The sequence below is a fragment of the Podarcis cretensis genome (genome assembly GCF_951804945.1).
Source record: "Podarcis cretensis genome assembly, chromosome: 13".
NCBI lineage: Eukaryota > Metazoa > Chordata > Lepidosauria > Squamata > Lacertidae > Podarcis > Podarcis cretensis.
In genome coordinates this window covers 55,454,738-55,482,381 of record NC_137182.1, presented here as the reverse complement: position 1 = coordinate 55,482,381, position 27,644 = coordinate 55,454,738, and the positions used below count along the sequence as shown (strand labels likewise).

The following is a 27,644-nucleotide window of genomic DNA, read 5'->3' as shown; positions in this document are numbered from 1 at the left end:
GGAGCAAGCGGCTCCAGAGGACAGGACCTGAACCAAAGGACTCAGATTGCACGAAGGGAGATATTCTGATTTAAACTTAACAAGAACTTTATGACAGTAAGAGATGTTTCACAGTGGAACGTACTCCCTCGGAAGGGAGGCTCGTTGGAGGCTTATAAGGAGAAGTTGGGTGGCCACCTGCCAGGGTTTCTTCAGGTGCGATTCCTGCATTGGGGTTGGACTAGATGACGCTCAGGGGCTCCCTTTCTGACTCCCCGATTCCATTGCTCTCGTTCTTCTTTTAAAGAACTCGTTCTTCTTCTTTGACTTTTAAAGCCCTTCACGGCCTAGGACCCTCGTACCTACAGGACCACCTCTCCCGGTATGCCCCACGGAGGACCTTAAGGTCCACATATAGCAACACCCTAGAGGTCCCAGGCCCTAAGGAAGTCAGATTAGCCTCAACCAGAACCAGGGCCTTCTCAGTGGTGGCTCCGACCTGGTGGAACTCTCTGTCACATGAGACCAGGGCCCTGCAGGATCTGATCTCTTTCCGCAGGGCCTGTAAGACAGAGTTGTTCCACCTGGCCTTTGGCTTAGAATCAGTTTGATTCCCTCCCCCTCTTTCTTTTTCCTTTCTCCTCCAATGATGAGATTGCTCCCTAATTGTTTTAATATTGTATCTTAATCTTTTAAATTGTATTTTAATCAACTTGTTTTTATCATTGGTTGTTAGCCGCCCTGAGCTCGGTCTTGGCTGGGGAGGGCGGGGTATAAATAAAATATTATTATTATTATTATTATTATTATTATTATTATTATTCTCCTCCTCTCAGGGCCCAGAGTTTGTGCGCAAGCACATCTTCAACAAGCATGCGGAGAAGATTGAGGAGGTGAAGAAGGAGGTTTCCTTCTTCAACAACTTCCTCATGGACGCCAAGAGGCCTGCCCTGCCCGAGCTCAAGCCCAACCAGCCCCCGGGACAAGGTAAGACAGAGAGGGACAGGCAGAACCAGGGGGCTCAGCAAATGCACAGGGCACAGGGGTGCTTTTCGGAAAAGAACACACTTTTCATCTTGTCTCAAAGCCCAGAAACTTGCAAACATTCGGAGGCAGCCGTGCTTCTGAATCCCAGTTGCTGGAGTGTGGCTCTTTTGCTCCGGTCCAGCTTGTTTCCCACAATATTTTTATATCCGGAGAGGTCGCTACGGGGCTCCTAATGCAGCAAAGACAATGCAGGAGGCAGCAGTTACGAGTTGCCGGTTTCTGCAGCCGCAGCAGGCGTTGCGATTATCCAGCCGTTTGGCTTCTCCTCTGGAGGCACACTGCGTTGTCGCTCGAGACAGATGTGTTGCCACTGTCAATGTATTTATTCTTATATTTGTAAGGAAAAACCTCAAAGCGGTTTAAAAACCACAGTAAGATGCTGGACTACGGAGGGGGGTCCTGGCCTACTGCAGTGCTTTCTGTAGGGGTGCAGATACCCGGAGTGTGGGGGTCAGGTGGGATTGCTATGAGGAATTATGAAAAATGAAGCAAGCCACTGTGTCCGCGATGAAAGCATGGCGCTGGCTGGGTTTGATTCAGTGACAGTAGTTTCTGATCAAATCCCACAAGCCTCTCCATTTCTGCAATTTGCTTTCTCTACACCTGACAGGCACGTATAAGCATTCTGAAACACAGACCAGTTGCTTCCTCAGGCATCCTCAGTACATAAAGATATTATGTCACTTTGATGTAGTTTAATATTTAGATAGATCTTAAGGGCCAGGAAGAGATTTCACAAGGAGATGGCAAATACTGCCATCCAGTCTCTCCCGTTTATTCCTCTTTATGACCTCCGGGGTTTTGCTGAAGGCATTCCTCCTTTTATTCCTGTTTTATTTACTCCGAATTACATATGCATACTCAAGTAGGAAATAATTTCTTTGTAGTTAAAAGAATTTCTTCTGACTTTGTCCCACGTGGGGGTTTTGAAATGCTCAGAGGAAATCTGATTCTTGCGAACGCTGTTTAAAAAGTTCTTTTGTGAATAAAACGACCTGGGCCGAGGGGTGGAGAGGAATTATTATACTCATTCCTCTCAGAGTCTTGCCGGTCAAGCCTCGTGTGTATTTTATTAATCAGAGTCCAATCCTTCCTTGTTTTGGGAACACACCGATTTCCCTCTTCCTCTTGCAGGCTTGGCTCCAGGGCTGCCCTACCCTCCGCAGGCCCCCCAGGGATTGTTGCCCTACGGACAGCCCCGCCTGCCCATCCTGGGATACGGAGGTACGTAAAAGCTCCTGGCGCAGCCCTGGCGAGGCCTCTCTACAAGGGGGCACCGGGGAGTAAGCAGCGCTGTTGCCCTGTTTAGTAGCCTTTGTCCAGTGGAGCCTTGCAAGAAATGCTATTACACAGCGCATAGTCAAACCACGGAACTGCCTCCCACAGGAGGCAATAATGGCTGTCTACTGGGATGGCTTTACAAGAGGACTGGACGAATTCGTGTAGGAGAGGGCTATTCACAGCTACTGGCCGCAATGGCTCCACTCTGCCTCCACGGTTAGAGGCAGCGATGCTCCTGACTACCAGTTTTTGGAAACCTTGAGAGCGGAGAGTGGCTCTTGGGTTCGAATCCTGCTTGTGGGTTTCTCATTGGGGCAAATGGTTGGCCCCTGTGAGGACAGGATGTTGGACTAGTTGTTCGGCCTGGCTTTTGGCTTAGAATCAATTTGGTTTTTATCCTTTCTCCTCCTGTGATGAGGCTGCATTTTAATGAATTAATGTTATATTTTAATCTTGTTTTTTAAGTTGCATTTCAGTCAACTTGTTTTTATTAATTGGTTGTTAGCTGCCCTGAGCCTGGTCTTGGCTGGGGAGGGCGGGGTATAAATACAGTGGCGCCTCGCAAGACGAAATTAATCCGTTCCGTGAGGCTCTTCGTATAGCGGTTTTTTCGTCTTGCGAAGCAAGCCCATTGACAGCTTAGCGGATTAGCGCTATTAGCGGTTTAGCGGCTTTTAGCGGATCAGCTGATAAGCAGCTTAGCGGCTTAGGAAAAGGAGGAAAAAAGGGGGGGAACCCGCAGGAACTCGCAAGTCATTTCGTCTTGCGAAGCAAGCCCATAGGGAAGCGCTATTAGCGGTTTAGCGGCTTTTAGCGGATCAGCTGATAAGCAGCTTAGCGGCTTAGGAAAAGGAGGAAAAAAGGGGGGGAAACCCGCAGGAACTCGCAAGTCATTTCGTCTTGCGAAGCAAGCCCATAGGGAAATTCGTTTTGCGAAGCGCCTCCAAAACTAAAAACCCTTTCGTCTAGCGGGTTTTCTGTCTTGCGAGGCGTTCGTCTTGCGGGGCACCACTGTAAAATTTATTATTATTATTGGCCTGATGCAGCCAGGCTCCTCTTTCTTTCTTATGAAAAACAAACACATTAATTTTTGTTTCGGAACAAACAGTTTAATAACGTGTGTACTTAAAACGGCTTTATCAACTACAACAGAAACGAAAACCCTCCCAGCACCTTCCGAAGACACCCCAATAATAACAGAGTGTGTCAGTTTCTGATGATCTCCCCCCCCCCTTTGGTCTCTCGCAGGGGGCCCTCCTTACCCGCCGACCCCATACGCTGCTGGCAGGGGGAACTACGACACCTTCCGAGGGCAGGGCGGCTACCTGAACAAACCACGCAACAGGTAGGTGTTCGTGCATCTAATTGAAGCCAGAGCAGAGATGGGCCGCCGCAGACCCATTGTGGAGGGGTGTGGGGCTGTGCCTTACAGGGGGGTCAGAGAGGGTGCAGCCGGGCCCCAGCCCCCCCATCTCACCCCCAATTCTCTCCGCAGGATGGTGCGAGGCGACCCACGGGCCATAGTGGAGTACCGAGACTTGGACGCCCCCGAAGACGTCGATTTCTTTTGAGCCAGGAGTTGTCCTGCCAAGTTGGGTTTCAGTACTGCCCCCCCCCCCAGCTTTTTGTTTTTTTAAAAAATGAAGCCGCTCATCCTGCTTGCCCTCCCTCCCTGTGTGTTAGTCTCTCTTCCACACACCCCAAATGCTGTGTCCTTTTATGGGTATTCATGTTAACTTTTCCAATGAGATTTCAATAAACGTCCCTGTTTGAACACCGTTTCGGGGTGGCATTCCTGGGTTTAGTTGGGTCGCCTATCTCGCTCTTTTAATTCCGGGGTTCTGCAAAAATTGACTTCCCCCCCTTAAGGTAGGGGGTTGGCTGGGGGAGCTTTTTTTTTTGGCTCTGGGAGCCGAATCTCGCAAGGCCAACTTCGACACGGGGAATTGGGGCAACCCACCTGTCCATCGTGATGTTGCCTGATTTGACAGGTCACCAGCCCCACCCCCCACCGAAATACCTTGCGAGGGCTGTGGAGCCTGAAAAGAGGAGGGGGCTTTCCAAGCTGCCCCCTCCTCTGACGAAAGATCAGCTCTTGCAAAGAGCTTCTTCCTGTTAGGATTTTATCTATCCGAGCTGCTCCAGCGAGTGGTACTGGGCAGGCAGGGAAAAATAAGCCTGTTTTTTGGGCAAGCAGGCATCACCTCTGACAGAGACAGCCTAGCAATGGGAGAAAAAATCTGGACCTGTCTGTTTTGGTGCCTGCTTTGTGACATTTGCAGCTTGGAAGACAGGACACAGGAACCCACAGCCAAACTGAGCAGGATTTGAACCCCTGTTCATCAGCCTGTCGATCAGGGGTTAAATCTCGCTGCTTCCCTTCTTTTTGAGGCTGCTGGGGTTAAACCTCGCTGGTGAGGAACAGGCACTTGCAGCAGTGCAGAATTGAACCCAGCCCCCCTCCACCATCAGGAGGGGGGGAATGGGACCAAAATGGGTCTTGACCAAAATGGATGATTCCTGGGTTATATCTGCTCCAAGTCCACTCTGAGGAGCGAAGGGAGGCTTCCGGGCTGCCGCAACGCCACTGTTCAAACTGGGTAACTTTAAAGAACTCTGAACAAGAAGGCTATTAAACCGGCCAGCCCCTCCGTGGGGCGCACCCTAGACACCTGAGCCCAAACCATGAAACTGGGGTATGTACCTAACTCAAGTCCCATCCCCTTGGGGGTCGCCTAAAATGTTTGCCTCAATCCCAGAGCTCCTTCCACACTTCCTCCATCCTCTCCATCGAGACCCCGTGGACGGTCAGGGACTCCTTGTACGCTTCGGGCTCGTCCTTGGCGACCCCCCTCACCTGGAAGCGCCCCTCGTGGCGAAGGGTGATGCCGGCCGCCAAGGCCAGGAACCCCAGATACGGCTCGTCAAGAGGGAAGACGGGCAGCTGCAGGGAGACTCGGTAGAGCTCCGGGATCAAGGCTCCGGGCAGGATGGTTCCCCCCGCGATGAACGGCGGGTAGTGTTCCAGCGGGTAGAGGAGGCAGGGCACTGCGGCATCTCCCATCCTCAGGACGGGCTCCTCGTTGGCCAGGTTCCCGTGGATGAAGTCTGAGGCTCTGGGGAGGTCCTTCAGGTACTGTGTCAGCTCATAGGGGTTCACAAAGATGTCGTCGTTCGCTGCAACGGCAGGACGTAAGGGTTAGCGCTCGGTTTCCCGTTAGCACAGTTCCTACCATTGGAGTATTGTATTCTTTAACATCGTACCATTCCTGTATGTTTCCAAGCACAATTCAAAGTGTTAGTGCTGACCTTGAAAGCCCAAGGTAAAGGGGTAAAGGGACCCCTGACCATTAGGCCCAGTCGTGGCCGACTCTGGGGTTGCGGCGCTCATCTCGCTTTATTGGCCGAGGGAGCCAGCGTACAGCTTCCGGGTCATGTGGCCAGCATGACGAAGCCGCTTCTGGCGAACCAGAGCAGCGCACAGAAACGCCGTTTACTTTCCCGCCAGAGTGGTACCTACTTGCACTTTGACATGCTTTCGAACTGCTAGGTGGGCAGGAGCAGGGACCGAGCAACGGGAGCTCACCCCGTTGTGGGATTTGAACTGCTGACCTTCTGATCAGCAAGTCCTAGGCTCTGTGGTTTAACCCACAGCGCCACCCGCGTCCCCTTGAAAGCCCTAAACGGCCTCAAAGGCCCAGTATACCTAAAGGAGCGTCTCCACGCCCATTGTTCTGCCCGGACACTGAGGTCCAGCTCCGAAGGCCTTCTGGCGGTTCCCTCGCTGTGAGAAGCCAAGTTACAGGGAACCAGGCAGAGGGCCTTCTCGGTAGTGGCACACACCCTGTGGAACTCCCTCCCACCAGATGTCAAAGAGAAAAACAACAACCAGACTTTTAGAAGACATCTGAAGGCAGCCCTTTTCAGGGAAGCTTTTAGTGTTTATTAGGTTATTGTATTTTAGTTAAACATTTTAGTTAAACAAGCATTAAAATGTCACACATTAAAAACCTCCCTAAGCATGGCTGCCTTCAGATGTCTTCTAAATGTCAGGTAGTTGTTTATCTCTTTGACATCTGCTGGAAGGGCGTTCCACAGGGTGGGCTCCACTACCGAGAAGGCCCTCTTCCGTGGTTCCCTGTAGCTTTTCGCAATGTTCCTCTTCTGCATCAATAACTGGATAAGGGTAAATGCACAATACCCCCAAAGGAAAAAAGGGAGTTTGTCAGTCACACATGTGCAGAAGCACTAAATCATGCTATGTGCAGAAGCTGGTTGCGAACGTGCCTCCTGCACGTTGGTTGCAAACGTGCCTCCTGCACGGATCGCGTTCGCAACCCAAGCGTCCACCGCAGTCCCAATGCTACAATTCTCGGGATTCTCCACTGAAAGAAAAGACCAAACCCCGAAAGAAACAGGTGTGCGGCCCCTCCTCACCCCCCCCAAACCCATAGCTGTCAACCGTCCCTTACTTGGCGGGACAGTCCCTTATCCCAGCGCCATGTCCTGCTGCTGTCCCTTCTTGATGATGTCCCTTAAATTTCCCGGGTTTCAAAGGAAGCATCTCCTCTCCCTCCCTCCCTCCCTGCCGGCCAGGGAGGAGGGAGGCTCCAACTGTGTTGCTTGGCTGCGTTGCTCACCCAATAAGGAGTCTAGGAACGACTGGGGGGTGGAGCTTGCATGCCTTGTGCCGATCAAATCGGCCGCCTTGCCTGGGGACTCGCCTTTGCTCAGCGCTTCCCAGCGGAGAGGGGACGGTGGTTTTCCTTGCTGCATCCCCTTTGCCGGGTTGCTGCGCTGTGGGAACCACCGCTTGAGGCTTCGTTTGGCTGCTGGCTGGGCTTTCTGCCTTTGGCTCGGAGGGGCTCAGAAGCTGAACATACCTGTGCTCGGAAAATCCCTTATTTTGGCTGCAGATCCCTTCTTTTTGAGGCTGCTGGTCCCTTATTTTCAAATCTGTAAGTTGACAGCTATGCCCCAACCTCACCTGCACCCACTCACCTTTGAAGACATAGGCCACCCCCTGGCAGTGGTTGTGGACCCACTGAAGCAAGCAGCGCTCCTTCAGGGACTGGTTTTGGGGCGACTCCCCAAAGTCCCACCACAGGACGTCTCTGAACACTTGGATTTCCTGCAGCAGCGCCTGGGCCAGGCTGTCTTCGGAGGCCGTGGCCACCAGGAAGAGGGGCTGGAGGAAGAAGTCGTCCATTGGCTTCTGCTGGGCCCAGGTGCGGCGCAGGACAGCTCTCCTTTCCCAGGACGCCGGGTGCGACTTGATGGCCAGAAGGAGCAATGGGGCAGGCCAGGGGCCGCGGCACCAGGCGTCTTCGGAGACCAGCTCCTGGCAACGATAGCGCTGCAGGTGTGGGTACAGGGCGAGGTGGACGCTGAGGTCCAGCTGGAAGCGGCAGCTGCCCATCTGCAAGACGACGGACCTGCGGGTGGCGAAGACGCTGTCCCAGTGGGTCAGGCCGATGTACAGGATGATGGAGACCAAGAGCCCCACTGCAACCCCCAGGTGGAGGGTCCTTCGGAAGGGGAGCTGTGGAAGCCTGCAGAGAACCAGGAAACCATTCTTCAATACTTAGTTTCGTGGGACCACAAGGACCAGCTATTATTATTATTATTATATTATTATTATTGATACAATAAGAAAAGAGAAAACACAAATACCAAATTTCACACAGGAATAACCATAGACACGTAATTTTCTTAACAAACGATAAAATATAAATTGGTCTTCACACTAAAGACCCAACCTCCTGTCCATTCCACATTTCGATTCCATATTACTTATTGCCAATGCACGCTTTTATCATAATTAAACTTTTTCTTAATATACTTGCAGATGGGTAGATATAATTCTTATATCTACCTTGCAACTATTACTGAAGTTCAGTAATAGTTGCAAGGTAGATATAATAATTAAGGTATATTAAGTATAATTAAACTTTTTCTTAATATACTTGCAGATGGGTAGATATAATTCTTATATCTACCTTGCAACTATTACTGAAGTTCAGTAATAGTTGCAAGGTAGATATAAGAATTAAGGTATATTAAGAAAAAGTTTAATTATGATAAAAACTATTATATTTATATTTCAAATATTCTTTGAAAACCTCCTATTTTGAGACAAATTCCTGTTTTGATTTATTCTTTTTTTTCCTGATAGACCATCTAATTCAGCATATTCTGTCAGCTTTTGGATCCGATCTTGTATAGGAGGGATTTCATTACTCTTCCATTTTGCCGTGATAAGATGATGATGATGATTATTATTAATTGAATTTATATACTGCCCTATACCCGGGCGTCTCAGGGCGGTTCACAAAATAAAACCAAGATATAAAACCACAAAATACCTACGGAAAACAAAAACAACGACCCAATAGCCTCCCCCCCCCCCCCGCCCAAAACACCACATTTTAAAAGGGCATAGGATGTCAACTGGATCACCCCAAAGGCCTGGTTGAAAAGGAATGTTTTTGCCTGGCGCCTAAAGGTGTATAATGAAGGTGCCAGGCAAACTTCCCTGGGGAGAGCATTCCACAGACGGGGAGCCACTGCAGAGAAGGCCCTGTCCTCGCCTTGCCATCCTCCGGACCTCTTGAGGAGGCAGCACACGAAGGAGGGCCCCCGAAGAAGTTCTCAGGGTCTGGGCCGGTTCATATTGTTAACGGAGAAATCTGAGGGCTCCTTTGGGCAAAAAACAAGGACCCCTGCCAGGAATACCAGAGCAAAACAGCAGCCAGGAGGCTTGGTCTTGATTAAAGTCTGTCGTGACAGGACTCCCACCTGCCACCAGGTGGAACAAGATGGAAACCCCGAACAAAAGAGCCCCCAAACTTTTATTAGCTGCTAATCCCCATGGTTACACAACCCCCCCAAACTACATCACTCATACATCACGGTTACATCATGAAAGGGGAGATCTGGTGGCCGTAATCTGAGCATCCTGGACCCTGCCCCATGGTTCCCCTTGCCCTCCACCAAACACCCATCAAGTGGAACAATAAAGATATTTACATTTCCCTGTTTCCCAACCAACTTAATCCCACCCTTTTGTCTCCATCTGGGTTTGTTATTTCTGGAATGGCTACCTCTCTGGCAATCAGGTATCAGGTGGCCAGGGATTATCACCCAGGCAGAGGGGCTGCTGAGGAGCTGAGCTCACATGTCTAGATGAATTTCTGAAGTTTTCCAGTGAGCTAGTACAGAGATCCATTTATCAGTGAATTCTTACATTTGGTATCCATGCAGCAAAGGCCCTTTGAATAGGCAGGAAGAAACTGCGATGAAGTGTTTTGTGGGGACAAATCACAAAAGTCACAAAAGTGATTGTGCTGGTTTTGGTAGTGGGCTGCATGTGCAGGATATCTGCTGGGGGGGCATGTTACGATATGGATGCAATGCAGCTGCAAACTGCTAGCTTGAAAACATCACATGATGGGAATGTTGGGACTGTTCCGTGGGAAACAGAGGGACAGTCAATTCACAGGGCAATGCACCGGAATTAGCTCAGAGTGTAATATGAGCTCTTCCTCTTGCTCTTGTATAGGAAGTACAGAAAGTCTTTGTCACTTGACTGCTGGAGTTTGAAGAGAGCAGTCATGTTTTCTGTAATGCTGCAAAGACAGAAATAGGTAAAGGTAAAGGTACCCCTGCCCGTACGGGCCAGTCTTGACAGACTCTGGGGTTGTGCGCCCATCTCACTTTAAGAGGCCAGGGGCCAGCGCTGTCCGGAGACACTTCCGGGTCACGTGGCCAGCGTGACATCGCTGCTCTGGCGAGCCAGAGCTGCACACGGAAACGCCGTTTACCTTCCCGCTGGTAAGCGGTCCCTATTTATCTACTTGCACCCGGAGGTGCTTTCGAACTGCTAGGTTGGCAGGCGCTGGCATGCAAATACATTTCTGTCTATCTCCTTTTCCCTGCCAGGGGAGCAGGAGGGAGGGGGTGTGTTCTTCCCACGTTTGGGAAGAATCTGTTGGGATACTGCCAGGGAGATATGGCCCATCATGGCCCCCACGTCGCCTCCGGACGATCCATCGATCTCCCGTAGATACAGTATCAGCAATTAGCGACACAAGCTCCCGAAAATAGCTTGCCACATTCCAGAGCTGATGCACGCTCTATCAGCAGAATTCGCACAGCGAAAGATGCACGCAGGAGAGCATTATTTAGAAGTTTATTCAGCGTTGGTCAGAACAAAGGAAAAAACATGACTGCCTGTTTGCGTGTTCAGGCACAGAGAGAGAGAAACGAAAGCAAAGACACAACAGAAACATCCTGTGAACAGGAAATACGCAGGCTGTGACACAAACATCCTGCTCCCTTTTAAGGTGGAACGGAAATATCCTAACAGAATCGCCTATCGAGACCTAGCCTGGATCTTGCTGGGGAATGCAGCCAGGGAGGTCAATAGGAGACCAAGCCGGGTGCCTGGGAGAGTTGCCAGTTTCTCCCGATAAAGGCTTGATTTCCGACAGGGCAACCCCCCCCCCAACCTATACATAAATTCCTGCAACAATATGGAAAGAAGAGGTCTTTGAGGTCTTGCGGTCCTGATCCGTTTAAGGCTTTGTAGGTCAAAACCAGCACTTTGAATTGGGCCCGGAAACTGATCAGTAGCCAGTGCAGTAGGGCCAGGATCGGTGCAATATGCTCAAACCGTCTTGCTCCAGTTTGAAACCAAATTCTGCACTAGCTAAAGTTTCTGAACTGTCTAGTCTGATAGGAATTTTATGGTCTTAGGCATATGTTAAATGTTCATAAGTGTACCAACCAAGCACAAACATAGATCAGCACAGGAAGACTGACTTGGAACCATTTTGATTCAGAAACTGTCCCAAACTGATCAAATGTTTTCTCTGCAAGGTCATAGGAAAATGGAAAAGCCTCTCCATTGTCTTTTCCTTCACAAATCCTGTCTTAAGGGTATGTCTGCATATGAATAGGTGTGAGCCTATGACCTGGCCCAGGAACTAAGTATTTATCATTACAAAAGACTGGCCAGGCTCCCCAGGGTATCCAATCAAGTGAGCATTAACAGGTAACCTGCCAGACCAGCGATAAACAAGGACAGGAGAAAAACAACATTCAAGTTTCTGTTTTAGACCGCCTTTTCTGTAATCTAGGTATGATGTATCTGAGGGGTGGTCTTAGGTTACACCCCTTCTGTGATGTATGTATGATGTTTCTGGGGGTGGTCTTGATCTACAGGGTGGCAATTTCAAAAGTCTTTATAAGGCCTTGCGCGCCATTATTCTAGGTTCCTCCTCCTCTCCTGCGTGTGAGGGGAGACCCTGTTGCAACAGATCAATAAAGATCAGGCTTACGAGCTGCTTTGCATCTCAATATTCTCTGGTTGGCCTCTGTTATTTTCTCCTACCAGTAGGGAACCTATGTAAGGACTCTATATGGGCTCTTGGGTACCCCATAAGGGAAAAAAGGCAATTTTTGTTTACAACACTAGCTCCATTGCATGTAAACCGACCCGGACTTTGCACTGGTCTTCTAAGTTAGGCCCTTCTCTGTGTGCCCTTTCCATGCAGCGACACATTTCTGCGGTGGCTCACGCCCCCCCCCCTTGTGGAATGGTCTCCCCAGAAGGTGGGTTACCTATGAAGATCCTAATGAAAACAGACAGAGGTTGGAAATTAAAGCCTTACGACTGTATCGAGGATGTTTTAACAGGATGGCTGCAATTCCACCAAGTGAATGATGTGCTTATGTGTGATAAGAAAGTAGGATTTAATGATTAAAAAAAAAAATTCCAGATTTCAAATTGAATTGTTGGAATGCAGCACCAAATTATTACCCAGAATGTACAATTTTTTTATTAGAATGGTACACCAAAGACGAACAAAGGAGGTGATGATAAAAGGGGCAATAGATTTTGGGTACAATATCGAGCATGATGCGTGGGTGAGACTGTGTAATGAGAGTCTAAAATTTATAGCATGTGCCACCTTGAAAGAAAATATAATGAAAATGATGTACCACTGGTACTTGACGCCTGTGAAATTGGCAAAAATGTATAGGATGAGTAGTAAATTATGTTGGAAATGTAAAGACAAGGATGGCGATTTTTACCACATGTGGTGGTCATGTGAGAAATCAAAATCATTTTGGGAACTGATTTACAACGAATTGAAAAAGATGCTTAAATATACCTTCCCCCAAAAAAGCCGGAAACTTTTTTTGCTGGGCTTGATGGGAGAGGAAATTGGAAAAGCAGATCAAAATCTATTTATGTATGTGACGACTACTTTGTTTGCCCAAAAATGGAAAATACAGGAATTACCAGCGGTGGAGGAGTGGCAGACGAGAATGATGGATTGCGCAAAACTAGAAAAAATAACCTGCAAGATCCGAAACCAGGAGGAAGCAAAATTGCAAAGAGACTGGAGTAAATTTATGGATTATATAAATAATAACTGTAGAAATTTGAAGACACTAGTAGGACTGAAATAAATCTTACGACGTGGACTTGATAAAATAAGAAGAAATTGCGGGAAGTAGACTGAAATAGGAATGGAGGGAGGGAGGGAAGTCATTGCTTGGCAGACTGATGGAGAAGGAAGTGTGTGGATGATTGTTGAAATTGTATAGTTAGAGCTCTGGTTTTCCCAGTAGTGATATATGGAAGTTGGACCATCAAGAAGGCTGATCGCCGAAGAATTGATGCTTTTGAATTATGGTGCTGGAGGAGACTCTTGAGAATCTCATGGACTGCAAGGAGATCAAACCTCTCCATTCTGAAGGAAATCAGCCCTGAGTGCTCACTGGAAGGACAGATCCTGAAGCTGAGGCTCCAAGACTTTGGCCACCTCAGGAGAAGAGAAGACTCCCTGGAAAAGACCCTGATGTTGGGAAGAGATGGAGGGCAGAAGGAGAAGGGGACAACGGAGGAAGAGATGGTGGGACAGTGTTCTCGAAGAGACCAGCATGAGTTTGACCAAACTGCGGGAGGCAGTGGAAGACAGGAGTGCCTGGCGTGCTCTGGTCCAGGGGGGCACGAAGAGGTGGACACAACTAAATAACAACAACAAAATGGAAAAATAATTTTAAAAAAGCATTGGGGGGGGGGAGGAATGCTCTCCCCAGGGAGGTTTGCCTGGCCCCTCCGTTATTTATTTTTAGGCGCCAGGCGAAAACGTTCAACCAGGTCTTTTGGCCGAGTAATATTCTACAGCCGAAAAACCCAGTGCTGGTCTAAGCTGCATCCACAGGTATCCAGAACAAGGGAAATCATAATCCTATCGTATTCTGCCCTGGTCAGACCCCACCTGGAGTCCTGTGTCCGGTTCCGAGCACCCCAATTTAAGGAGGACATGGACAAGCTGGAAGGCAAACCTTATGACGAATGGTTGAAGGAGCTGGGTACATTTAGCCTGGGAAAGAGGAGACTGACAGGAGATAGAATCATAGAATCCTAGAGTTGGAAGAGACCACAAGGGCCATCGAGTCCAACCCCCTGCCAAGCAGGAAACACCATCAGAGCACTCCTGACATATGGTTGTCAAGCCTCTGCTTAAAGACCTCCAAAGAAGGAGGCTCCACCACACTCCTGGGCAGCAAATTCCACTGTCAAACAGCTCTTACTGTCAGGAAGTTCTTCCTAATGTTTAGGTGGAATCTTCTTTCTTGTAGTTTGGAGCCATTGCTCCGTGTCCGCTTCTCTGGAGCAGCAGAAAACAACCTTTCTCCCTCCTCGATGTGACATCCTTTTATATATTTGAACATGGCTATCATATCACCCCTTAACCTCCTCTTCTCCAGGCTAAACATGCCCAGCTCCCTTAGCCGTTCTTCATAAGGCATCGTTTCCAGGCCTTGGACCATTTTGGTTGCCCTCCTCTGGACACGTTCCAGTTTGTCCGTGTCCTTCTTGAACTGTGGTGCCCAGAACTGGACACAGTACTCCAGGTGAGGTCTGACCAGAGCAGAATACAGTGGCACTATTACTTCCCTTGATCTAGATGCTCTACTCCTATTGATGCAGCCCAGAATTGCATTGGCTTTTTGAGCTGCCGCGTCACACTCTTGACTCATGTCAAGTTTGTGGTCAACCAAGACTCCTAGATCCTTTTCACATATATGAGAGCCAACTTCAAATATCTAAAGCGCTGTCACAGGGAAAATGGAGCAAGCTTGATTTCTCCTGCTCCAGAGCGGAGGACCTGAACCAGTTGATTGAAATTGCAATAAAAGAGACTGACCAATAATTGCAGCCAGACAGATTATAGCAAGTAACTAGAAAAATGCAGAAGAGCTAGGGGTGAACCAATGGAGGAATAAACTGAATCAGATTATAATTTTAGAATACCTAACTGTGAAGATATATAGAATGAAAGGGTTTAAGGTCAGTGAGAAAGAGGAGGATTGGTTTGAGAAGATATTGAATTTATTTGAGTAGGTTTGAACAATTTGGGCAATTAAAAATGTTAAAAGTGAAATAAACCTTGTGGAGGGAGGAGCGTTAAGGTACATAGAAGTGTACATTTGGTTAATTTGAATATGTTATTATTGTATATTATTGAGTATGTATAATATTGAATGTGTATATTATTGAATATTTTATACCCAATGTATCAGCCGCCTGGGGGATTTCACGTTTTGTGTTTTGGTGGTTGGTGTATATCTTTTGTTAAATTGTTAAATCTTTTTTTTTTTTTAAATAATATTTATTGAAATTTTACAAAATAAAAAATAAAAAAGTGCATAATAGAACAAGAAACAGAAAAAACTCTCGAAGAAGAGAACAAAATACAAAAAACAAGAAAAGTAAAAAAAATAGAAAATAGAAAATTAAAACCACTCCATTTTTGATCATTTTAAGCTCATTAACTTGTTTCTTTGACTTCCTCACACCTCCCCTTTTTGTATTCCCATTAAAGTATTCAAATCAGCAAATCCTTATCCTCTTTCATTTATCTTAACTCTAAATCTTAACATATTATAACCCTATAATTTCACCAATTTTTTAATTCATTTTTGCATACTCTTTTAAACTTTTGTTGCTAGTACCACTTATTTTCAATTTAACATCACTTTAACATTCATTAATTTTACAGTATTTCCACAAATAATCTTTAAATTTCTTCCAGTCTTGTTCCACCAGCTCTTCTCCCAGGTCTCGGATTCTGCCAGCTGAGGTTGTTAAACCTTTTATTGGGTTTCAAATTGCTGGCTGGCTGCCTCGCTTCAACCTGATATTGTTTTATATACATTTTTACTGTTGATGTTTGTATTGTTAGATTCCTTTGACATGTTTTACGGTCCCGGGGGCAGAGTGCAACAATGGAAACCCACTATTAAAAACAGTTCAAAACAACTTACAGCCGCAGATATATACACAGTCCTAAAAGGGTACATCTTGAGCGTCAAAGGCCCCAGGACGGAGAGCATTTATTTCATTGTGAAATCTCTTCCTGGGATACACCCTGAAGCAATTTATCTCTCCATCTCATGCGCACGTATCTGGGATTGCTTTCAGGAATCCAGATTTTATCGCAGGTGTAAAAACCATCTCAAACCCAACGAGATGCGGTCAGGGATGAGATAAAAAAGAAATCTGCAGAGAGGAAGGTTTCTTGAAAGAGGAAATGAAGCAGATCATTTCGTAGGAACGGCTTCCGCTGATAAATCGGTTGCTTCTGCAAAGTTGCCAGAGTTAAACCCAGCCCAGATCCTGGCTGGGCCCACGATGTCCCTGCAAAGCGGTCCAGAGGCCTGACCTCTTTGTCAGACTTGCCTTGGCGAAAGCTGGGGACAGGGAAGCCCCTGCAAGAATTGCACCCCCTCCTTTGTCTCTGCACCCCACTCCTGCCCCAAAAGGGCCCCCCACTCCTGCCGCTACCTACCTACCTACCTGCCAGCAGCAAGTAGCACCTCCCTGAACTTCAGGGCAGCCATCTTTGTTGAGGGCAGCAAATGGGGCCCAATCCTGCAATGATCAGGCCTGGCTTGAGCCGGCGCGGTGCGTCGACATGCAAAGCCCTGGATAGTGCGATAGGAATTCTGGGGACTTAGATATATGTTCAACGTCCATAAGTGTACCAACCAAGCACGTACTTTGATCAGCAAAGGAAGACCGACCTGAAACCATTTTTGATTCCCAAACTGACCAAATGTTTTCTCTGCAAGGTCAAGGAAAATGGAAAAGCCTCCCCATTGTTTCCTTCTTCACAAATCCTGTCTGAAGGGTATGTCTGTGTATGAATAGGGTGTGAGCCTGTGACCTGGCTCAGGAACTAAGTATTTGTCATTACAAAAGACTGGCCAGGCTCCCCAGGGTATCCAATCAAGTGAGCATTAACAGGTAGCCTGCCAGACCAGCGATAAACAAGGACAGGAGAAAAACAACGTTCAAAAGACTGGCCAGGCTTCCCAGTCAAGTGAGCATTAATAGGTAACCTGCCAGACAGGAGATAAACAATGCAGTCAGATTTCTGCTGTAGACCACCCTTTCTGTGGTGTAGGTATGATGTTTCTGGGGGTGGTCTTGATCTACAGGGTGGCAATTTCAAAAGTCTTTATAAGGCCTTGCGCGCCATTGTTCTGGGTCCTCCTCCTTTCCTGCGTGTGAGGGGAGCTCCCTGTTGCAACAGATCAATAAAGATCAAGCTTACTAGCTGCTTTGCTTCTCAATATTCTCTGGTTGGCCTCTTGTTATTTTCTCCTACTAATAGGGAACCTACATAAGGACTCTATATGGGCTCCTGGATACCCCATAAGGGAAAAGGTCAATTTTTGTTGACAACAATAGCAATGCAGATATATTGTCAGAGGAATTTGGGAGGGTGTGTGTGATCCTGGCCCCTCAAACAGTCATTGCAACTTTTTCTTAGGGAAATCTCATTGAAATTGCTACGGACGACATACCCGCCAACATTTCTATGATTAAAATAGGGACATCCTATTCCATAATAATAAAAGGTCTTATATATATATATATATATATATATATATATAATAAATGTTCATAAATGCACCAACCAAGCACATACATCCATATATAAACCACATGTCTGAAACCCCACAGAAAAAGTCCTGAAACCATTTTGTCCCTCCCAAATTGACCTCAAACATTTCTCTGCAAGGTCGAAGGAAAATGGAAAAGCCTCCCCATTGTCTTTCCCTTCACAAATCCTGTCTTAAGGGTATGTCTGTGTATGAATAGGATGAGCCTGTGACCTGGCTCAGGAACTAAGTATTTGTCATTACAAAAGACTGGCCAGGCTCCTCAGGGTATCCAATCAAGTAAGCATTAACAGGTATCCTGCCAGACAGGAGGTAAACAATGCACTCAGATTTCTGTTGTAGACCGCCTCTTCTGTGATGTAGGTATGATGTTTCTGGGGGTGTTCTTGGACTCCAGGGCAGGCAATTTAAAATGTCTATATAAGGGCGGGCACACCTTGGTTCGGGGTCCTCCTCCTTTCCTGTGTGTGAAGGGGGTATCCTGTTGCAACAGTTCAATAAAGACCAGGCTTACGAGCTGCTTTGCTTCTCAATATTCTCTGCTTGGCCTCTGTTCTTTTCTCCGACCGATGGAGAACCTGCAAAGGACTTTATAAGGGCTCTTGTGTTCCCCATAAGAAAATAAAGGCAGATTTTTGTTTATTACAATAGTAACTTTATTATTTACACCCCACATATCTGACTAGGTTGCCCCAGCTACTCTGGGCAGCTTCCAGCATATATAAAAAACATAATAAAACGTTAAACGTTAAAAAAACCCAACACTTCCCTATACAGGGCTGCCTTTAGGTGTCTTCTAAAAATTGTATATTTATGTACCCCCTTGGCTTGGGGCGAGGTGTGTGTGTGTGTGTCACATAACTCCATACCCTCCAACATTTCTCTGATGAAAAACAGTGACTTCCTAAGAAAAAGCAGGGCATTCTGGATCAAATCAGAAACCGGAGCGGCTTCTATAAATCCAGGACTGTCCCTGCAAAAAAGAAGACCGCTTCTCAAATGTCCAAAATATTTTCTTCTATGTCACCGAATTGTTGGGTGGGGGTTGCAATAAGCTTGGTAAATAGTTTCCGGTAGGTAGATGTGTTGGTCTGACGTAGTCGAAATGAATAAATAATTTTTAAAACAAAAATTCAGTAGCACCTTAGAGACCAACTAAGTTTGTTCTGGGTATAAGCTTTTGGTAAATAGTGATCCTTTGCGGCAGGAATGCAAGATGGGGTGAGGTTTTGGAATCTGGTTTTTCGACAGAAACGGCAGCATATGACTAAATAAGGTATTGTTTTATAGCACCCTGCTTGTGGTTAACGCTTAGCTGGAATGCAATATTCAACGCAGCAATAGAGAAATTAAAATAATAATTTATTTGTCAGACAAATAAATGAGAGGCACAGTGGTATATGGTTACCAAAGCTCTGCCCCCTTCCAGCCCTGATGGCCAGCACTTATATTTCCTCAGCCCAGCCCCCTTGCTCCTCCTTTGGCTGCCTCTGTCCAATCAGCCTGGTTGAAATTCCTATTGGCTGTTTGCTAGAACCAATCATAAAAGACACACCCATTTCCTATTACCTTTTATGGGAGACAAAGAGCTATATTTCCTTCTATCCATAAATGGCAGACAAGTAGCCATATATCTTACATTTGCCTCGACAAGGCACCTTAATTACCAGATCAGCTTTTGCCCCTGTTGCCCCTGCATTCCAAAACAAATGGCTAAAACAAATGGCTCGTGGTATTATTTTCTGTTAAACAATAAATCTTACTATTTACCAACTCTTAATTAGTGTTTTTGCAGCTTGATTGTATTCTGCAATATGTAGGGTCAGTGTAACCTTTGCTCCCAGCCTGTATTTCCCTTTTACAACTTTGAGAAATTTGTCTCCTCCTACTGCTATAATTCAGGGGGGCCCTATTCAGGAGGATAAACAACTGCCAAAGTACTTAGCCAGCTGCTTTTCTGCCTGGCATGAAACATACAAACATTTGCAAATATATCTTTAAGCTCATTTTAAAATACAGGCCTTGATCAGATGCCTCAGTTTGCCATCCAGAATTAGTGTTATGGACTATCTTGGCCCCGCTCACTCTAACAGAGCGGTAATGGATAAAATGACACATAATTTGATATTTCAGCACAGACCAGAAACTGCAGACACGTTTTTATGATTTTGCATTCCTTTGTGACTCATACGGCAGAACCGTCATTTCCAAGCCAAGACTGGAGATTGTCTTGTTAATTTATTTTATTTGTGAGACACATTTATGTGTCGCAGAAATATATTCGCAGCAGCAACACAGAAATATAAAACCTTGAAAAACCTGCACTGGTCTCTATGGTGTAAGAACGTAGGGACTTTGGCTATTGCGGGGAAAAATATGCCTAAACTGTGTGTTTCCAGTGGGATGATGGGAGTTGTAGTCCGAAAACAGCTGGAGACCCAAGATTGGGAAACAGTTGTTTAGAGTGTGATAAGAATATTAAGGTCTTAGATATGTAATAAATGCAAACGCGTACATAAATATATAAACCACATGTCTGAAAACCCCACAGAAAAAGAGTCCCGAACAAATTGACCTCAATTATTTCTCTGCAAGGTCAAAGTGGAAAACCTCCCCATTGTCTTTTTCCTTCACAAATCCTGTCTTAAGGGCACATTTAAGATATGAATAGGGTGTGAGCCTGTGACCTGGCTCAGGAACTAAGTATTTATCATTTCAAAAGACTCGCCAGGCTCCCCAGGATATCCAATCAAGTGACCATTAATAGGTAACCTGCCAGACAGGAGCTAAACAACACGCTCAGATTTCTGTTGTAGACCGCCTTTTCTGTGATGTAGGTATGATGTGTCTGGGGGTTGGTCTTGAGCTACACCCCTTTTGTGATGTATGTATGATGTATGGAGGGATGGTCTTGAGCTCCAGGGCAGGGAATTTAAAATGTGTATATAGGGGCAGGCACACCTTTGTTCAGGGTCCTCCTCCGTCCTCCTGCGTGTGGTGAGTGAGGACCCTGTTGCAACAGATCAATAAAGATCAGGCTTACCAGCTGCTTTGCTTCTCAATATTCTCTGGTTGGCCTCTGCTATTTTCTCCTACCAATAGGGAACCCACGCAAGGACTCTATAGGGGCTCTTGGGTACCCCATAAGGGGGGGGAAAGGCAGATTTTGTGTACAACAAGAGGAAGAGAAGCTTGTAAAATTATGCACAGCTTGGAGAAAGTAAATAAATGCTTTCCTTACTCTCTCATAACTTGTGGGCAGTCCATTAAGCCGTACATCACTTCCCAAGGAATACAGAGAAGTGTATTTTCAAAAAGAACAAAGCGCCTTCTCAAGGTTTGGAGCTGGTCTATTTGGTTAAGCACTGAATTGCCATTGCACAGTTCCGTTTCACGCCGACCAGAAGGAGATTTACGAAACAGAGATTGAAATCCGGCTCTCTCTTTCATCGGATTTCCGTCGGCAAATATACACAGAGAGTTATTCTCTCGGACTTATTGCGAGAATTTTGGACCGCTTGGGATATTGAGTAGCGTGTGTTGTCATTATTATTTTGGCCTTGTAAATATCATTTAAGAAGTTGTCGGATTTCTGTACATAACTGTTAATGGATTTTTGTAAATCACATACGGAGTTATTTAGTTAAAAAAGAAAAAAATTGTGAAAGAAATAACCTAGAGATGCATTTTAAATAAAAGGACACATTCTACTCATGTAAAAACACGCTGATTCCCGGACCGTCCGCAGGCCGGATTGAGAAGGCGATTGGGCCGGATTTGGCCCCCGGGCCTTAAGTTGCCTACCCCTGTGCAAAACGTTTGGACACCAGCTTGGCTGTAGATTTGCACAGGGTTAACTCCCGAAAATGTCCCACAAGGCAAATAAACATATGCAAATAAAACCATATATGACCGTCTCCAAGGACCGTCATTCTAAACCTGATTAAGTACTGGGAACCCCTGGAATCTGTCGCCAGGGTAGCAATATCCTGCACGGTGTGTTTTTGAGAAATATTTATTAGGAAGGATGCCACCAATGGACTTGGGTTGCTCACGAGTGAGGTCACTGCCACCCGTTGATCTCTAGAAACCACATTAAGGAAATGCATTCTCTGTTACTGGTTGGCATTATGGCATAAACTTCCAAATCTCCACTTGATACAGTGTCTCTGGAGAGATGACTTCCCTAGCCCTTGGGCAAAAATAATACATGGGAAACTTGTGTCCTTAGGATTATCTCCATCTGAACTACTAAAATTGGATTTAATTTCTGCCAAGAGAATTATAACTCACAAATTAGAGGAGATGGATTTACAATTTAATATTGCGACAGCTGGTGGCACCTGCTCGCCGATAAGCCTTGGCTTAACACCTCCAACGAAACTTCCATCTTATTTAACTACCTTATCTGTGGTTACGCACAGGTATGCCTTTATAAAGGCTAGATTCAATGTTTTCCCATCAAATGTGTTGGGTAACAGACTCTCCAACGGACAGATCTCACTCCTCTGTGACTGTAAAAGTGGATTTATAGAATCATTATATCATATAATCTTCTGTTGTCCATTACATTCGGCTTCACGGTCCAAGTTTCTGGCCCCATATTTATCGAGAATTGCTGACAGACCTCAGGAAGCCCAAATAATATACTTATTAAACGACGAAGACACAAGTAGATCCCTTGCAGTCGCTAGATACCTGATTAATGTCTTATTTCAAAAGAGGAGAAATGGATCACTGTATGACTCTGACAGCTTAGCTAAACTTAAGAACCATCAATAAGTGCCAGAACTAAGACGCATATCTCCCAAAATCCGAGGGATTTGAATTTCGGTTTACATAGAGGGAGCTTATTGTGTATAGTGTTTACTTAATTGAAGTAAAATTGGTTTTATATGGGTGTTTTAACTTGGATTTTAACTGTTTAAATTGTATTGTTTATGGATAAATTTTGATGTATTGTTTTCGATATGGGCCAACGGCCGTAATAAATCAAACTGAACTGAACATATATGACCGTCTCCAAGGACCGTCGTTCTAAACCTGATTAAGTACTGGGAACCCCTGGAATCTGTCGCCAGGGTAGCAATATCCTGCACGGTGTGTTTTTGAGAAATATTTATTAGGAAGGATGCCACCAATGGACTTGGGTTGCTCACGAGTGAGGTCACTGCCACCCATTGATGTGAGATAATAATCTATTTATATGCCACTCATCATCGGACTGGGTTAACTCAGCCATTCTGGGCGGACTTCCAACAAATTAAAACAAAAGAAGACGTCAGGCATTAAAAACTTCCCTGAACAGGGCTGCCTTCAGATGTCTTCCAAAAGTCAGGTAGCTGTTTATTTCCTTGACATCTGACGGGAGGGCATTCCACAGGGAAGGCGCCACCACTTGTATTTCGGCTTTGTGAATTGCTGACCCGTTAAATATCTCTGTGTGTGAAGCGATATTTTAAGAATGGCATGTTGTTAAAGTGTCAAAGAGGCTGTTTGGCTTGCCTCAGCAAGACTTATTCGTGATCCATTGAGCCGGATGATGAAACCGCAGACTGGAAACCAGAGGCCTTTCTCCTGGGCGTGGTTGGCCAATTGGTGCCAAAGAAGGATAGAACTTTCTTTATGTATGCAACAACGGCAGCAAGAATACTTATTGCAAAGTATTGGAAGACACAAAATCTACCCACCCTGGAAGAGTGGCAGATGAAGGTGATGGAATATATGGAATTAGCGGAAATGACTGGCAGAATCCGAGACCTGGGAGAAGAGCTGGTGGAAGAAGATTGTAAGAAATTTAAAGTCTACCTGCAGAAACATTACAAAATTAATGAATGTTAAAATGATGTTGGATTGAAAACAAGTGGTATTAGCAACAAAGTTAAAAAGAGTATGCAATAAGAGAATTGATAATGGGTGAAAACATAGAATTTTGACACGTTAAGATACAGAGTTAAGATAAACAAAAGAGGGTAAGGATTTGCTGATCCGATTAGGTAAATGGGAATACAAAAAGGGAAGGTGTGAGGAGGTCAGGAAAATAAGGATATGAGTTATAAAGTTAGCAAAAGAATAATGGGGTTTCCCCCCTTTTTTTTCTTTTCTTTTTTTTTCTTTTTGTCATTTTTATTTTTAATCACTTTTTTGTATTATGTGTATTTTACTGTTTTGTGTCTTTTCTTTTCTGTTGTATTTTGCTAAAACTTCAAAAAATATCTATTAAAAAAAAAAGAAAGCGCAGACTGGGAGCGGCCGCCGAGACCACATAACACCAGTCCTGAAAGACCTACATTGGCTCCCAGTACGTTTCCTAGCACAATTCAAAGTGTTGGTGCTGACCTTGAAAGCCCTAAACGGCCTCAAAGGCCCAGTAGACCTGAAGGAGCATCTCCACCCCCATCGTTCTACCTGGACACTCAGGTCCAGATCCGAGGGCCTTCTCGGTGGTGGCGCCTGCCCTGCGGAACGCCCTCCCATCGGATGTCAAGGAAATAAACAACTATCTGACTTTCAGAAGACATCTGAAGGCAGTGTTTAGGGAAGTTTTTAATGCTGGATGTTTTATCATGTTTTTAATAGTCTGTTGGGAATTGCCCAGAGTGACTGGGGAAGCCCAGCCAGATGGGCGTGGTAAAAATAATAAATTTTTATTTTTATTATTATGAAGGCAGCCCTGTTTAGGGAAGTTTTTAATGTTCGAAGCTTTATTCTGTTTTCAGTGTTCTGTTGGGAGCCGCCCAGAGTGGCTGGGGAAACCCAGCCAGATGGACAGGGAATTAATAATAAAATTACTGTTGTTATTATTATGAATCAAAAGCAGAACCAGATAAAGGAGAAGTGAGATCCACTGAACCATGAAACTTTATGGCTGATGTCCTCCAAGGGTCAACTAGTCCAACACCACCTCTCTGAAATGCGGAGATCACAGATAAACAGTCCCTGACAGGTAGCCAACGAACCTCAGCTCTTGACTTCTAGAAGTCCCCAAGAAAACAGCTTTCGGCAACCTCATGGCCTCCAGCTGTTTTGGACTTGCAACTCCCAGCTGGAGGGCACCAGGTTGGCAAAGAGTGTCCTAAGAACGGCCCCACAGACTCCGGGAGACGTTTTGCGGTCAAAAAAGACCTCTCCTCTGCCTCTCCTTTTTTCACGTTGAAGGTGTGGAGTAGAACCGTTCTCCCGGATGCCACACCTGCCGAAATTCCTTCTCCCGTGTCACAAACGTTGATGGGCTTCCACCCACTGCCACACATCAACTAAACTCGATGCGGCGTTAACCTACGGAACTCACTTCCACAGGAGACAATGGTGGCTGCTAAGCTAAGTTGGCTTTCAAAGAGAACTGGACAGATTTGTGGACAGGCGTTACAGGTGGCCAGTTGCCACGGTGTGTGAGGGTTTCCCATTGGGGCAGCGATGCTGGACTGTTGTTGTTGTTTAGTTGTTTAGTTGTGTCCGACTCTTTGTGACCCCCTGGACCAGAGCACACCAGGCCCTCCTGTCTTCCACTGCCTCCCGCAGTTTGGTCAAACTCATGCTGGCTGCTTCGAGAACACTGTCCCACCATCTCGTCCTCTGTCGTCCCCTTCTCCTTGCGCCCTCCATCTTTCCCAACATCAGGGTCTTTTCTCTTCTCTCTTTTTTTTAAAATAATATTTATTAAAGTTTTAAATGTTACAAAAAAAGAAAGAGATAACTCCAAGTTGAACAAAAACTTAACAACACATCACAATAATGAAAGAAGAGAATGGGGGGGGGGGGAGAAAATTATAAAAAACAGAAAAACAGAAAAATAGAAACAATTAAAAAACACAACGATCCTTCCCATAACTTATCTTTCATTTGCTTGTTTCCTTGACCTCCTCGCACCTCCCTTTTTTGTATTCTAGTTCAGTTAGCTATTTCAGCAAATCCTTTCCATCTTTCCCAATTTTTATCCTATAATTTATCTTAATATAATGTAACTTTACCTTTCCTCCTTTCATCCATTAACAATCTATTTTTACTTAATCCTTTATAATATTTCTGCTAAAGCCACATAACTTCATTCCAGCCTCCTTCTTACATTCCTTAATTTTACAATGTTTCTGTAGATAAACTTTAAATTTCTTCCAATCTTCTTCCACCGACTCTTCTCCCTGGTCTCGGATTCTGCCAGTCATTTCCGCCAGTTCCATGTAGTCCATCACCTTCATCTGCCATTCTTCCCGGGTGGGTAAATCTTGTGTCTTCCAGTACTTTGCAATAAGTATTCTTGCTGCTGTTGTTGCATACATAAAGAAAGTTCTGTCCTTCTTTGGCACCAATTGGCCGACCATGCCCAGGAGAAAGGCCTCTGGTTTCTTCAGAAAAGTATATTTAAATACATTTTTCATTTCATTGTAGATCATTTCCCAGAAAGTCTTAATCCTTGGGCATGTCCACCAAAGGTGAAAGAATGTGCCTTCAGTCTCTTTACATTTCCAACATTTTTTATCGGGCAAATGATAAATTTTTGCAAACTTGACTGGTGTCATGTACCACCTGTAAATCATTTTCATTATATTCTCTCTTAAGGCGTTACATGCCGTAAATTTCATACCTGTGGCCCATAACTTTTCTCTTCTCATGAGGTGGCCAAAGTACTGGAGCCTCAGCTTCAGGATCTGTCCTTCCAGGGAGCACTCAGGGTTGATTTCCTTCAGAATGGAGAGGTTTGATCTTCTTGCAGTCCATGGGACTCTCAAGAGTCTCCTCCAGCACCAGAATACAAAAGCATCCATTCTTCGGCGATCAGACTTCTTTATGGTCCAGCTCTCACTTCCATACATCACCACTGGGAAAACCAGAGCTTTAACTATACAGACCTTTGTCGGCAAGGTGATGTCTCTGCTTTTTAAGATGCTGTCTAGCTTTGCCATCGCCTTTCTCCCAAGGAGCAGGCGTCTTTTAATTTCGTGGCTGCTGTCACCATCTGCAGTGATCATGGAGCCCAAGAAGGTAAAATCTCTCACTGCCTCCATTTCTTCTCCTGGATGGGCCCAATTTGGCCTGATCCTGCAGCCAAGCTCTCCTTAGGCTCCTGCCTCTCTCGGCTCACCGCCACTGCTTGCTGCATTCTCCTGAAGGGCCCCATCCCCAACTCTGGGGTCAGGATCGCCTTCACTGCTGCCACATCACCTGTCGTCAGCTGTCAGGTTAGACCAGTTTGCCCGAACTTACTGGACGCAGCAGAGTGGAATTCTGCAAAATATATTTGTTCTCGGGGTGGGGTTGAAAGAAACCGTTTGGAATTTATTGGTTTCCTGGAAATGTCTAGACTTGTCTGTACTCGCTCTGTTTGCATACAGAAGCAGAGAACCGTAGAGTTGGCAAGGGCACCCCAGGGGTCATCCAGTCCAACCCGCCACAAGGCAGGAATCTCGGCTAAAGCGTCCATGGCAGACGGCCACCCAACCTCCAAGGAAAGAGAGTATGCTGTCATCTGATGAAGACCGTTCCCCCTTTCGAACAGCTCTTGCCATCAGAGAGGGGCTCTGTGCCAGAGTGGGGGCTGGTAGCTGGAGGGACAAAAGCCAGGGCTGTGTGGGGTAAGTTGGAAGCGGAGAGGATAATTGGGTGCCCTCTTCCCACCTTGGATCAAATCTACCGGGTGCCATAAGAAAGCGGCAGAGATAGCGCAGGACAGTGCGCACCCCGGAAATGATCTCTTTCAGCTTCTGCCTTCTGGAAGAAGGTTCAGGGTTATAAAGACTGGGACTAGCCGCCTGAGAAACAGTTTCTATCCAAATGTGATTTTGGTTTTAAACACAGTGTAAGGAGTCTCTGGGACGCGGGTGGCGCTGTAGGTTAAACCACAGAGCCTAGGACTTGCCGATCAGAAGGTCTGCAGTTTGAATCCCCGCAACGGGGTGAGCTCCCGTTGCTCGGTCCCTGCTCCTGCCAACCTAGCAGTTCGAAAGCACAAAGTGCAAGTAGATAAATAGGTACCGCTCCGGCGGGAAGGTAAACGGTGTTTCCGTGCACTGCTCTGGTTCGCCAGAAGCGACTTAGTCATGCTGGCCACATGACCTGGAAGCTGTATGCCAGCTCCCTCGGCCAGTAAAGCAAGATGAGCGCAGCAACCCCAGAGTCGGCCACGACTGGACCTAACGGTCAGGGGTCCCTTTACCTTTACCTTTTAAGGAGTCTCTATGGGAGTATATTGTATTTAATTATGGGGTAACAGAGTTTTTAGGGGGCTAACCAGGTTGGGATAGCTGGGATAGCAGGCTTGTTGGTTTTTGAATGTCTGATGTAGATTTTTTCAATTTCGTTGTTCTGTATGGGACAATGACAATAAAGCTTATCGTATCGTATCATATCAT

General features: G+C 46.0%; 2 protein-coding genes and 1 long non-coding RNA gene across 6 annotated transcripts in view; 2 read left to right on the top strand and 1 right to left on the bottom strand.

Annotated features, from left to right (window-relative positions):
* SRRT (serrate, RNA effector molecule) overlaps positions 1–4,081 on the top strand; it is a 40,394-nt gene extending 36,313 nt beyond the window's left edge. For 2 of the 3 annotated variants that reach the window (XM_079951812.1, XM_079951811.1), the window contains exons 17-20: positions 816–966; positions 2,161–2,250; positions 3,556–3,652; positions 3,803–4,081. In XM_079951812.1, the coding sequence (XP_079807938.1) occupies positions 816–966; positions 2,161–2,250; positions 3,556–3,652; positions 3,803–3,878 (414 nt within the window). In that variant the 3' untranslated portion in view covers positions 3,879–4,081. Of the gene's footprint in view, positions 1–815; positions 1,058–1,147; positions 1,215–2,160; positions 2,251–3,555; positions 3,653–3,802 lie in introns of those variants that run through there. The other variant, XM_079951813.1, reaches the window with a different exon arrangement.
* Positions 4,082–4,733: 652 nt separating this feature from the next.
* Positions 4,734–16,314, bottom strand: LOC307202246 (acetylgalactosaminyl-O-glycosyl-glycoprotein beta-1,3-N-acetylglucosaminyltransferase-like). Of its 2 annotated transcripts, none has more exons than XM_079952092.1 (3): positions 16,187–16,314; positions 7,309–7,859; positions 4,734–5,484 (listed from the first exon to the last, which is right to left on the bottom strand). In XM_079952092.1, the coding sequence occupies exons 1-3, from the start codon at positions 16,228–16,230 to the stop codon at positions 5,057–5,059; spliced, it is 1,023 nt and encodes a 340-aa protein (XP_079808218.1). In that variant the 5' UTR covers positions 16,231–16,314; the 3' UTR covers positions 4,734–5,056. The 2 variants fall into 2 exon arrangements, with proteins under 2 accessions (XP_079808218.1, XP_079808219.1); XM_079952093.1 differs by having other exon boundaries at positions 4,735–5,484; positions 16,183–16,288.
* Positions 16,315–26,935: 10,621 nt separating this feature from the next.
* Positions 26,936–27,644, top strand: part of LOC307202381 — a 50,645-nt gene continuing 49,936 nt past the window's right edge. The window contains exon 1 of the long non-coding RNA XR_013832870.1: positions 26,936–27,089. This is a non-coding gene — a long non-coding RNA (uncharacterized lncRNA). The remainder of the gene's footprint in view (positions 27,090–27,644) is intronic.